The sequence below is a fragment of the Erinaceus europaeus genome, chromosome 3 (assembly GCF_950295315.1).
Source record: "Erinaceus europaeus chromosome 3, mEriEur2.1, whole genome shotgun sequence".
In the NCBI taxonomy this organism is placed as follows: Eukaryota; Metazoa; Chordata; class Mammalia; order Eulipotyphla; family Erinaceidae; genus Erinaceus; species Erinaceus europaeus.
Genome location: NC_080164.1, coordinates 16,732,237 through 16,745,767, shown reverse-complemented (window position 1 = coordinate 16,745,767; position 13,531 = coordinate 16,732,237). Strand labels below are relative to the sequence as shown.

The window sequence follows — 13,531 nt, the reverse complement described above, 5'->3', positions numbered from 1 at the left end:
CCCTCTGCCCATCTGACCCTCTACCCTTCTGCCCTCTGCCCCTCTGCCCCTCTGCCTCTCTGCCCCTCTGCCCCTCTGCCTTTCTGCCCCTCTGCCCTTCTGCCCTTCTGCCCCTCTGCCCCTCTGCCTTTCTGCCCCTCTGCCTCTCTGCCCTTCAGCCCTCTGCCCATCTGACCCTCTGCCCTTCTGCCCTCTGCCCCTCTGCCCCTCTGCCCCTCTGCCTTTCTGCCCCTCTGCCCCTCTGCCCTTCTTCCCTCTGCCCCTCTGCCCCTCTGCCCTCTGCCCTTCTGCCCCTCTGCCCCTCTGCCCCTCTGCCCCTCTGCCCCAGAAAGCACCTATTCCTTGTGGTGTCTGTCCCCAAGATTAGTGGTTGTGGCCCTGCTCCTAGAAGCACCACTCTCACAAGCACCATGCAGAGCCAGCTCTGGTGGGTGCCAGGCTTTGAGCTAAGTGCTCCGCCAATGCCACAGTCCCCTAAGTAGTGTGGCCATCAATCCCCTCACTTTATTGGGGTGTATGGAGGGCACCTCCACCAGCAGCCAGTCTCCATGGGAGGCCTCTCTGTCGAGTCCCTGCTGTGTGCCAGGCCCGCTGGGAACAGGGACCTCTGCTCAGGCCCAGCGGCTCTGAAATCACCAGGAGAGCCCAGCTGGATTCCTGGGGCGTCAGAAGGAAATGGAGCAGACAGCTGGCTGTGGGAGGCAGGTTGAACACAGGCAGCATGGGGCTGCCACAGCCATCTAGTGCTAGGTAAGAAACCAGCCCAAGAGGCCAGGAGATAGCTCAGCCAGTAGAGTGCATGCCTGCAGTGAGTGAGCCTCTGAGTTCCAGCCCTGGCACCACATGGGAAAATTTCAGTGAGGGGCTGGGCAGTAATGCACCTGATTGAGTGCACATATTACAGTGTACAAGGAACTGGGTTCAAGCCCCTGCTCCCCACCAGCACTGGGGGGGGGATCTTCGCAAGTATGAAGTAGGCCTGTAGGTGTCTCTCTCTCCCTCTCTCTCCCCCTTCCCTCTCAACTTCTCTGTCTCTAGTTAAAAAGAAAACCAGTAGGAGTCGGGCGGTAGCATAGCAGGTTAAGTGCACGTGGTAAAAAGCGCAAGGACCAGCCTAAGGATCCCGGTTTGTTCGAGCCCCCGGCTCCCCACCTGCAGGGGAGTCACTTCACAGGTGGTGAAGCAGGTCTGCAGGTGTCTATCTTTCTCTCCCCCTCTCTGTCTTCCCCTCCTCTCTCCATTTCTCTGTCCTATTCAACAATGATGACATCATCAACAACAACAATAATAACTACAACAATAAAACAACAAGGGCAACAAAAGGGAATAAATAAAATATTTAAAAAAGAAATAAAGAAAGCCAATAGTTGTGGTTATTAAGAGTACACCTCTGACGGATCCTGGGGTAGGATGGGCTCAGCTGGGTGGTCCTTCTGCTCCATGTAATCCAGCCGGGACTTCAGCGTGCACTGGGTGTTGTCTGGGACTCTTGGGGTCTCCTGTGGCCTCACATGCTCCAGGACCTGTCTCCACAGGGTCTCCCCAGCACAGCAGCTTGGACCACTTTCCATGACAGCTGATGCTCAGCGGGGCCTCAAGTCTGGACACAGCTAGTGAGCTCTCACTGAACTGACCCCTGAACCCCACCTCGGCTTTATTGGGGTTTAAACACAGCCTGGGGTGAGGAGGAGGCAAAGTTACCATAAGTGATTCTAACATGCAGCCAGGATTAAGAACCTCTGAGGGAGAGGTAGACAGAAAAACAACCAGACAAACAGAAAGATAGACACAGAGAATAGGTGATAGCTTACCTATTCTGGTAGAGAGCATGCCTTACTGTGCTCAAGAACCTGGTCTGAGTGGGAGCACTGTGAAAAGAACAAAAGGAATCTTCCTAAATAGGGGAGCAATGTTGTGGTCTCCCTCTCTCTCCCTATCTCTCTCCCCACCTCTCTCTCTCTCTCTCTCTCTCTCTTTCCATATATATATATATATATATATATATATGAATTAATGAATTAAAAGTGTGCCTAGAAGCAGTGAAATAGTATATTCCTGAGGTCCTGGTACCAGAAGAAGAAGAAGGAGGAGGAGAAGGAGGAGGAGGAGGAGGAGGAGGAGGAGGAGGAGAAGGAGGAGGAGGAGGAGAAGGAGGAGGAGGAGGAGGAGGAGGAGGAGGAGGAGGAGAAGGAGGAGGAGGAGAAGGAGGAGGAGGAGGAGGAGGAGGGGAAGGAGGAGGAGGGCAAGAAGGAAAGAAAGGGGAGAGGGGGAGGGGCAGAGGGAGACTAAACTGGGGAGTAGCCAGGTGTGTTCAGAGGTGGAGCACAGGACTTGCAGGCATCAAGTCCCAAGTTGGACCCTGGCATCACATATGTCAGAGTGATGCTCTGGTTCCCTGCCTGCCCACCCCCAATTAAATAGTAAATAAAAATTAAAATATATGTGGGGAGAAGAAAGCAGAGCAGCAAGACGGGAGAAGAAGAAAGATGAGGGAGGGCAGTGTGGGCGGGGAAAGGAGGGCAGATGAGGGCAGGAGAGGAAGTCAGAGATAAAAGGAGCTTCTAGGACACAGTCAGAGCTCCGTCTTCTCTCTCCCAGCCCACATCGAGGCCTGACCCGCTCTCATGTTCCTCATCCAAAGCCCCTTCCTGGCTGCACTCAGCATGTCACTTTCAGGTGACCACCTGTCAGCTGGCCCCAAGCAGGAGGAAGTCACACTTTCTTCCCCTCAAGATGCTGTCCCCTGCTCACCTGGTGACTGTCAGCTGACAGTCATTGTCAGAGAGTGCCATCCCCAAGGCCTCCTTCCTGAGCCACAGACCCTCACAGATCAGCTCACAACCCCCACCCACCCGCCCCACGCTGCACGCCCCTCACACAAGCAGCCAGTGAGCTGGGCCTGGCTGAGCGGTTTCATCTCCCTGCAGTGACGCAGCCCCTTCATTGCAGCTGAGCTGAGCTGCAGGCAGACCTGCTTAATGAGGCCCAGACTCCTTCCGCTCCTCATCTGGGCCCACAGTCTCCAAGCACTCCCCCACCCCAAGCCCTCTCCTCCATCCCTCCATCCTCAGTGCAGGGAACCCTCACCCCCCCCCCCTTGAACTCTCACTCCCCACCTCTCCAGGGAAGCCTCACCAACACTCCCACCACCTCCCAGGGAGCCATCCTCCAGGAGCCCTCAGCAGCAGGCCTTATTAGTGGTCTCCCCGTTCCTTTCCTGTCCCTCACGTCCAGTCTGGGGGTGGAATGGGGTGGAGTGGGAGGGTCACCACCAGCCTGGCCTCCTGTTTGCACTGGACCATCCTCAGGCTGTGGGCTCAGGATGCAGGTGGAATAGAGGCTCAGACTGCCACTCCCAGCCGCCTCTGTGGGATTCAGGGGTCCCGGGGGTCCTATCCCTCTGTGGTGCAGTGTCTCCCCAGGGGCCATGACCAGCTTGGGAGACACTGGCTTCCTCAGAGAGGCTCTGATGAGGGTGATGCTGGCGGGAGACAGGGCTATGTGCTCACAGCCCACTTCACGGAGGGAAACCTACCTCATAGCCCATAGTTGGGGTCCCCGCCCTGGCTGTACCCCAGGAACTGTGTGAGGTGGTGGTGGGGGCTCTGGGCCAAGAAACAGATGCTGGTCAGCTCAAGGCCCCTCCCTCTGCAGCCCAGGGCAGGTCCCAACCCTCAGGGTACCACCATTGATGAGGGCCACAACACTCCCACCCCCGTGTGTAGGGGTTCAGTGAGCTACTGGGCAAGGGAGGCCCCACCTGCCCCCACAAGGCAGAGCTGTCCCTTCCTGCCCCTCCCCCCAGGGGCATGGCTGTCCCCTCCCACCCCGCCCCAGGGCGCGCTGTCCCTCTCTCTGCAGACCCCTCCAACCCCGCCCCAGGGCGCGCTGTCCCTCTCTCTGCAGACCTTCCGGTGGCCGGTGCCCAGCAGCATTGAAAGCACTGAGCTGATTGAGATCCAGGTCTTAAACTACAGCAAAGTCTTCAGCAACAAGTGAGTTGGCAGGGGGATAGGTGGGTACATGGGGGGGACATGAGGGGAGCAAGGGGCAGGCACCCTGCTCCTTGGATTGTTACCCACTTTTGGGGACCTGCTCTGTATTGACCATTTAAAACCCCCCTTGCCCTCCCCCTCAAGTCATCCTCAGAGCCCCCCAGCCCTCCTGGTGATTGTCTGCCGAGGACACCCCACCCTCATGCTCCTGCCTCCTGTCCCCAGCCCCCAGCCACCCAGAAGCTACCTGAGAAAAGGACAATGGATGAGGACACCCTCCCAGAGACTGTGGCCTAGAGGGCAGACCTGTCACCTTCACAGAGAAGGTGCACAGAGCCTGAGTCTCCTCTCCAGTTCAGTCACTGCTGTGCTACCCTAAGCAGGTCGCACAGCCTCTCTGAGCTCAGTGTATTCATGTAGAGAGGACAGTGCTGGCTTAAAGGGAAGCTGTGAGAATGAAGTGAGATGGTGTTCATTTATTTACTCCTTCCTCAAATACCCAGCCAGGGGGTTCCTCTCTCTCTCTCTCTCTCTCTCTCTCTCTCTCTCTCTCTCTCACTATAATGAGCAGAATTCTGAACAGCTCAGACAGGGTGTGGTACTGGCTGAATATAAGAAATGTTCAGCCTCATCTCGAGTTTAAAAGCCAGCTGCTCTTCTCACTAGAAGAAGGTCTGGCTGAACTGTGCTGTGTCCAGAATTGAGGGGCTGGGGTGCCCCCTGAGAGCCCAGTGCGACCCGACAGGGAGGCAACAGAAACCAAAGAGAAGCCACCCTCATCTCAGACTAGATTCATATTTGCCAAACAGTCAGAGAAGAGGCCAGGGTCACACTAGTTTAGGAGAGAAAACACCTGGAGCTGTAGCCTGGGGTCACTGGGGAAGGGGCTTTATCTCTTGGCTTCTGACAGGGAAGGGAGAATCACAGAGGATAGATTCATCCATCCTTTCATACTTCTGTCCACCCATCTTTCTTATTCATCCACCCTTCCATCTATTCTCCATCTTTCTACTCATTTATCTTCCATCTGTCCACCCTTCCAGCCAAAATCCTTCCATCTACCCTTCTATCCATTCACCCTCCATCCTCCCATCCACCCTCCCATTCATCCATCACCCATCCATTTATCTTTCTACCTACCCGTCATCCTTCTGTCCATTAGTCCTTCTATCTTTACATTCATTCATGCTCCCATCCATCCTTCTACTCATCTGTCATCCTTTCATCCATCCATCCAGTCTGTCTATCATCCATCCATCCATCATCCTTCCATCCATCCTCCCACCCTCTGTTCTTCTTAGTCATTCACCAGACATTTATTGACCAAACACCCTGTACCCCAGCAGACACAGTGGTAGTCACTGGAGCTACTAGAATCGAGGTTTAAGGTACCATCCCTGCCCCTCACCCCAGAAGCTTCTCCACCACATAGAAGAGGAAGGAGAGAGATAGAGCTGGTGGAAGGACCAGGACCAGGTGGCCCCACTGAAAACATCGGACATCTGGGAAACAGCCACCCGACCAATGAGTCCCAAGAAATAGTGGACTCCCCATGCCTAGGAGAATGGGGTGGAGCCATAATGCATGGGGGTTCTGACTCAGGAAGTGCCATGACATTCACGGGGGTTCCCCCAAGGGTTCAGCTGAGTGTGGGGTAGCATTTCATTTCCCAAGGAATGAGTGATTAAGGGCCTCTCAGGGGTCAGGAGGCAGGGAAGGTCGGAGCAGGAGCCGTAGGTCTGCTCGGCCCCCACCCCCTTCAGGTGCCTGGGGGTCCCCTGTGAGGACAAGGCATTGGTCCAGGGCATCTCATGTGTCCCCCCCCCCCCATTCCACCCACCATGACTCCTGATGGGAGGGGTGGCTGACCCAGACGCCAGTCTCCTGGACCCCATGAATAATTCAGGAATCAGGGCAGAGGGGAGGCCTCACTGGCCAGGGCACCTGACACCAGCTCCCTGGGGAGAGCCATGAATTATTGATGGTCTGGGCCTGGGTGTGACTCCACTGTGGTCAATGGGCAGACTGTCTCCCTGCTGGCCAGTCACCCAGGACCCCTGCCCAGCCATTCTGTGGGCTGGTGGGGTTCTCTGGGGGGCAACCTCATTGTGATGGGGACCCCATGGACCACACTGGACAGCCCAGGCTCCAGAAGGGGCATATGCACCCCTTACTCAGCTGCCCCTGAATCTCTGAGCAGCTCCTCTCGGCTGACCCAAGAGATGAGATCACAGGCAGGCCTCTGTTTGCACCCAGATGAAGGGAGGCAGCCTGGGTGGGAAACAGGCTTCCTGCCCGCCAGTAGAGGGCGCTCCTGGCTGCAGGCAGAGGGAGGGCTTGGCTAGCAAGCGCCAGGACCCAAGCACTAAGAGTACTATTGTTTTTAAATATTTATTTATTTTGGACAGAGACAGAGAGAAATCGGGAAAGGGGCTGAGTGGTGGTGCACCCAGTTAAGGTTCGCACCCTGACTCCCCACCTGCAGGAGTGATTCTTCACAAGTGGCAAAGCAGGTCTGCAGGTGTCTGTCTTTCTTCCTATCTCCTCTCAACTTCTCTCTGTCAACCCTCCCCCCCTTCTCCCAGTGAGACTCATTCCTTTCTGAGGCCTGGAAGGTGTTCCGAGGCTTCCCCAGCACTGGCATGGAATAGCTCCCTCCTACCCCCTGGAGGTGTCTTATCACATTGCAGGGTCTCTGCTGATCTAGGGACTGCCTGACCACCTGAGGCATCCACTAGGGAAAGAGGGGCTCACAGGACCCAGGGGCACACCCTGGCCTCCTCATGTCCCCGCTGCTGCCTCACAGGCTCATCGGGACCTTTCGCATGGTGCTGCAGAAGGTGGTGGAGAAGAACCACGTGGAGGTGACAGACACACTCATTGATGACAACAATGCCGTCCTCAAGGTGGGCGTCCTGAGTCCCTGTACGTGACTGTGATAGGCCCGGGACCTGCTTCCCCAGCTCCTCAGCCCAGTGGTTGTGGGTGAGCCCTTGGGACAAGATAAGTGCTCTGTGTTCTCTTGCTCTCTGTCTCATTTAAAAAAAAAAAAGTGGTCCGGGAGGTGGCACAATGGATAAAGCATTAGGCTTTCAAGTGTGAGATCCTTAGTTCAATCCCCAGCAGCACATGTACTAGCATGATGTCTGGTTCTTTCTCTCTCCTTCTATCTTTCTCATGAATAAATAAATAAAATCCTTAAAAAAAAAAAAAAAAAAAAAGGAAAGGAACAAAAGGAGAGGCTGGGAGATAGCCCACACTTGACCATTTGCCTGACCCAGATTCAAGCTCCTGGCACCACACAGGAGCACTGCGCATGTCATTATAGGGAACTGTGAGTGGAGGTGGTGCCGCAATGGCTCTCTTTCTCTCCCTCTCTACCTCTTGCTATATGAAATTGAAAGGGGGGGGAAGTCTGCCAGGAGCAGTGGAATCTGGCAGGCAAGAGGCCCTGGCAGTGATTTAAAAAAAGAAGAAGAAGAAGGAGAAGGGGGAGGGGAAGGGGAAGGAGAAGAAGGGCAGTTACACAGTCACTGTTCACAAAGGCCCGGGTTCAAGGCCCCCTGGTTCTCACCTGTAGCAGGAGCTTCATGAGCAGTGAAGCAGTGCTGAAGGTGTCTCACCCTCTCTACCCCTCCATCGCTTCTCATTTTCTCTGTGTCTTACCAAGAATATAAGAAAAATAAAAAAATATTAATATTTTAAAATCCTAATTTCTTAAAAAGAAGAAGACATGAGAAGAAATGGAAGTGTTTAGCATCTTAGAGCACACTGTAAGAGCTAAATAGGTAAAATCACAGTGTGAAATCACATATACTTTAGCAAAACATCATGTATTATAGATAAAATCCATTGTCTGAGGTCTGGCCTCAGTTAACCTGTGGGTAGAATGCAGCTGGTCCATGGCTCCCCACTCGGGTCCTGGCTGGCATGTGGGCCTAGTGTCAGTGGGCAGGGACTGTGGCCCCAGAGATGCAAAAAGGGAGGGGCCCTCTCTGAGAAGCCCAAGGCTGTGGCAGGAAATCCCATAATGCCCCACTGTCTCAGATGCCTCTTCGCAGAGAACAAGAGAGCATTTGAGGTCTCAGAGAGAACACCTAGCCCACCCCCCACCTGCCATAGCTGTCCACTTTATGGGTGGGAACCCTGAGTTCTTGGAAGAGAAGTGACTTCCAATTCCAGGTCCCCATTTCTGTCAGTGACAGACTCGGCCACCCGCAGAGCTGTGAGGAGGGGGTGTTCCCATCACTTGTGGAGGGGACTGGAGTGAGTCTCCCCAAGTCCTGAACCTTCAGGGAAGTGGCCCAAGCACACAGTGAGAAGCACACCAGCTTTTCCACATCACAGGCTAGGTCCAGTCAAAAAGCTCCTCTTCCCCCTGGGAAGAACCCAGGGTGACTCGCAGGTCCCTGCAGGGTGGTGGGGCAACCATCACGGGCAGGAAGAAATGCTGGCCCACACCTTCCTGGGGCATCCAGTACCTGGGCCCATGCAGTCACATCTCCCAGGAGCCTTGGAAGCCAGGAGAGGTCAGCCAGTTTCTGGGGACCACCCCCCCTCCCTGAAGGCCTGTCTACGACAAGAGGTGGCTGACTCCCTAGGCACACTGAGTGATGCCATGCTTGTGTACACAGTGGGCTCAGGGAGCCCGCAACAGTCCAGGTGCCACCATCCAGCAAGGCTCCCTCCCCTGGGGTGAATAGAAATAGGGCCCAAACTCCTGCTCTGTCTACATGTTTCCTTCCAGCCAGGACTCCTCTGAAGGGTGACTGAGCTCAGGCACCATCAGGGGGGCAGCAGTGAGGCTCCACCACCATAAGCAGCCTGAGCTGGCCCCAGAGAGCACTTGTGACTCATCCCTGACCAGTGGGCTTCACTGTCCCTGATGAGTGGGCTTTGCCTGATCACCTCCCCTGTGTCTAGGAGCTGCCTGCATGCCCTACCCCAGTGCCCTTGCACGGGGTCCCCTGAGGAGCCAAGTTCCCCTTGTGCCTGTGCACCAGCCCCAGTAAAGGCTTCTGGAGACTCACTTGTTTGGTCTTGCAAATTTCCACTGCACAAGAACCTGAGAACCTAGATCCAAGAACATCTGCCCAGAGCCTCAGGCACCAGGAGGCAGGAAACCTGGGCCATAGGGCCTGTAGTCTTCCTGAGCCTCAGTCTTCTTATCTGTAAAGTGGGGGCAGGTGGGGCAGCACCCAGCTTGTCCCCACCCCTGAGGTTGGTGTGACACACCCAGCAGAACACAGGCCCAGCCACTCACGCCCTCTCTCCCACAGACCAGCCTGTGCGTGGAGGTCCGCTATCAGGCCATGGACGGCATGGTGGGCTCCTGGGATGTGGGGGACTTCCTGGGGGACGAGTCCCTCCACGAGGAAGGGAAGGACAGCCAGGAGACAGATGGGCTGCTCCCCGGCTCCTGCCCCAGCTCCAGGCCCCCAGGCGAGAAGAGTTTCCGCAGGTAAAACTGGGCGCTGGCTCCCTAGTCCCCCAGAAGGGCCCCCTGACTGCACTGGGATCTGAGGATGGATCTAGGCTCTGACCCCAGGGCAAAGACCCTGGGGCTTCCTGACCCCACTGGCTTCCAGGGAGTTCAGTCACCCTGTGGGTGACAGGGTGCCTCCAGGTGAGGGCTTCAAGTCCCAAGTGCAGTTCCCTGGGGAGAGTGGGAAGTGGCGCTTGATGTGGGAAGTGGCACTTGATGCCTTACCGCCCAGGGTCTAGCCAGCAGGGGGTGCAGGTCAGTCCACTGCAGGCTAAGGGAGGCGGCTCCTCTCACTGGAACCTGGCCTCCCCACCCTCAGTGCCTTTGCCTTCTTTGCACTTGAGCCTCCTCCAGCACCCTGCTACTCCACGCACATGTTTCAGGGAACCCGGAGGGAGGTGGAAGGAGGCAGGGAATGTTGCCCTCATGCCATGCCTGAGCGAGTGTGGCTGGACCTCCCCCAGCCCAGGCTAGCAGGGCTCCTTAGACTGGGGGGAAAAGGCTGAGCCCCAGCTCTGCCTGACAGCCTCATGAGCCTTGGCAGGTCCTAGCCTCCTGGCTGTCTCTCCTGACCTGTGAGATGGGGCCCAGTACAGTGAGAGCCCCCACCCTGACAGGCGGGGATGCACAGAGAGGATGGGGGGGACAGGCTGGAAGTGGGGCTTTCGGGAAGTCATAAGCCGCCCTACTCCTACCCCAGAGTCACTAAGAGAGAGGCAGGCTCCCCTCCAACTCTGACATCCTGGGGTCCCGGGGATGCTCTGGATCCCATGGGTAGATCCTGCAGGTATATCCCATGGGATGATCCTACAGGTAGATCCCATGGGTAGATCCCATATGCAGCATTCCTGAGTAGACAAGAGGGTAGGTAGCCTTTTAAGGAGTTGCAGCCGGGCAATGCCAAACCCATTCCTCTCACCAAGGAGGTCAGGATGTGGATGAAGGGAGGACATCAGGAAGCAAGGAGGGGGGAATTTAGGTCCCCAGGGCTGCAGGAGTCCTGGCACCAGGAGTAAGGAGACAGAGAAGGCAGGCACTCCAACCTGCCATCCCCTCCAACCCCTGACCAGCCCTTCCCACCACCAGGGCTGCAGGAGCAGGAGGACAGGTGCATCCAGGGACAGGGAACTGGGTGAGGGTGACAACGGCAACAGACTGAAGCATTTGGCAGTTCTGGGGATCAAACTCCGGGCCTTGGGCAGCGTCCTGCTCACCACTGCTGAGCTGATTCCCTAGTGCAAGGTTCTGAGCTGTTAGAGAGGACATGGTTTAGAGTTGGGGTGGGGGGAGGCACTCCTGCTGTTGGGGTCCAGCTGCCCTTATGGAGACAGTGAATCTGGAAATAGAGTGGGGTGATTGGGCAGGCAGGGGGGTGGGATACCTGGTGCTGGCCTCACAGCTCCCATTGTCTCTCAGCCCATCACCCAGGTGCCTGCAGACTCTGAAGTCTGGAAGGACACCACAAGTGTTTCTGGGCTAGAAAGACCCCCCACCCTGAACCTCACCACCCCACAGGAGAGACGGGACATCTGACCCTGTCCTGCCCACCCCACGCCCCCAGGAAGGCTGATCCTTTTCTCAACCAAGGTGCCCCCTCACCTCTCCTTCAGCTCAAAACCATCAGGACAAACATCGCTGTGCTGCCAAGAAGGGTCCCATCTGCTCCTTGAGACACACGGGGTGTGGCATGGGAGTCTGTCTGTCTGGAGCAGATGGGTGAGGAGCAGGCTAAGGGTGGGGATTGGAGCAAGTGGGCAGGACACAGCCTCAGCTCAGAACTAATGGGGACAGTGCCTGAAAGGACGGCAGAGGAGACTGACAGGGCAAGGCCCTGGTGTCCCCAATTTCGCCCTGCAGGCTGAGGTCCCCCAGCTGGGCTCCTGCCATCCGCTTCCAGTACCCAGGAGGTTCCTCTGCAGATGCCCCCCAGAGAAGGGCACCGGCTGCCACAGCCTTAAGCCGCTGCCCCAGTGCCTCCACCCCAGCTCCAAGAATGCCTGCCCAGCACTGCCTGAGCCCCCAGGCCCCAGCACAGCACCCCAAGACCCTCTCTGCCATGCCCCTAACTCTCCCAGACTGCTCAGTCACTGTCTTCTGCATGTTCCTCTACTCCTTCCCCCAAAACCAGGGGCCCACGATTTTAGTAAGTTCTCTGTAAAAGATCTCCAGTGCAGGCAGGGGTCAAGTGGTGACATACCTGGTTGAGTGCACAAAGGCAAAGACCTGAGTTCAAGCCCCAGTTCCCCACCCACAAGCAGTATGTAGGGCTGCAGGTGTCTCTTTCTCTCACTCTATCTCCCCTTTACATCTCACTTTCTCTCTGTCCTAGCGAGTAAAAGAAAATTTTTAAATGTTCTATAAAAAAAGACTTCCAGGAATGTTCTGGAAGGAAGCCTGGTGCCATAGAGAGCACAGGGCTGTGATCTCAGCTCTGCACCCAGAGGCCCCATTTTCCTGTCCCTGGAAGGGGACTCCTGGTGCCAAATGAGGCATGGGGCCAGACGGTGTGCCTAGCTGAGCGCACACATTGCAGTGCGCCAGGGCCTGGGTCCAAGCCCCTGGTCCCCACCTGCAGGGGAAGCTTCACAAGTAGTGAAACAGGGCTGCAGGTATCTCTCTCCCTCTCTCCCTTTCCTTCCCAACTTTTCTCTGTCCATATCCAAAATAAATAAATAAATAAATGTTAATAAAATTTTTTTAAAAGATTAAATGAGATGATGCATGTGAGTCACCATGCAGGGCTCAGCCGGCATCGTTTCCCTCCTCAGCCCTTCCCTGCCTCTGTGTTTCCCAGCTGACTCTGCACAGCACTGACCTCTGGCGCAGGCCCTGGAAAGCTCCTTCTCTGCACTTGCTCTCCACCCTACACAAGGGCCCAGGAAGCAAGGGCTGCCCAGACCTGGTGCTTCAGAGCCACTGGGCGTCCTGGGCTACCTCACATCCCCAGGATCCCCTCACCCCCCAGCTGGCAGCATGTGAGAAGGAAGCACTCACCACATGGGTGCTTTGCTCTTAGAAACCCAGAATCAGTCCTGGGCCTCTGCATGTCAGTTTACCTCTGCCTCATGCACACACATGGGTGTGCATGCATGTACGTGTATATATATATATGCATGCCTGCTCACGTGTTTCCACCTGCGTTCTCTCAGAAGATCCACTCACTCCTGGCTTCTGGGCTCTGCCGCCATGTGGCTGCAGGAGTCACAGCAGAGGACAGAGGGAGGAGTCCTGGGTTTCACCTCAGACTCCCTCTAGTCTGTGGCCTTCTCTCTTTTTTTTCCACCTGCTTGGCACTTCTGCCCTCCACAGCCCCCCCTGCTTCTGCTGCCCAGCCTTCCTTTCCCCTCCTCCGCCTCCCCACCCTACCCCCAAGGCCTGAGACTACACCAAGGAATTCTGAGGTGTTCCCTAAGAATCTCAAGGTTCCTGGTGGGCCCCCTCTGCTGGGGAGAAGTGGAAAGCCCCTTTTCTTTTTTAAAAAAATTTTTTAAAAAACTTTTTTATATTTATTTATTCCCTTTTGTCACCCTTGTTATTGTAGTTATTATTGTTATTGATGTTGTCGTTGCTGGATAGGACAGAGAGAAATGAAGAGAGGAAGGGAAGACAGAGAGGGGGAGAGAAAGATAGACACCTGCAGACCTGCCTCACCGCCTGTGAAGCGACTCCTCTGCAGGTGGGGAGCCAGGGGCTCGAAACGGGATCCTTATGCTGGTCCTTGTGCTTTGCGCCACATGCGCTTAACCTGCTGCGCTACCGCCTGGCTCATGGGAAGCCCCTTTTCTCCTTTAACTGCCAGGTCCGTCATCCACTTCCATGAGACCCATGGAAGCTGCTACCTTCCTCACTTACGGGGGTCAGACGGCAGGGAAGGTGTGCATGCTGGGGGCTCTGGCAGATGGACACTGGGCCCAGGACATCCACAGGCATGTATGTGTGACATCAGAATCGCCAACCTCACCTCTGCATGGTGCTCACCAGTCCCTGTGGTCCCAGCCCTCTTCCTGCCTCCACTCAGAGTGCCCACGGGGCAGCAGCCCCCCAGACAGCC

The 13,531-nt window shown here is 56.0% G+C and overlaps 1 protein-coding gene across 5 annotated transcripts in view; it reads left to right on the top strand.

Moving 5' to 3' along the window:
• OTOF (otoferlin) overlaps positions 1–13,531 on the top strand; it is an 89,903-nt gene that overhangs the window by 32,481 nt on the left and 43,891 nt on the right. For all 5 annotated transcript variants that reach the window (XM_060186704.1, XM_060186702.1, XM_060186703.1 and 2 more), the window contains exons 3-5: positions 3,907–3,995; positions 6,802–6,901; positions 9,275–9,456. In XM_060186704.1, coding sequence (XP_060042687.1) covers positions 3,907–3,995; positions 6,802–6,901; positions 9,275–9,456 — 371 coding nt within the window. The remainder of the gene's footprint in view (positions 1–3,906; positions 3,996–6,801; positions 6,902–9,274; positions 9,457–13,531) is intronic.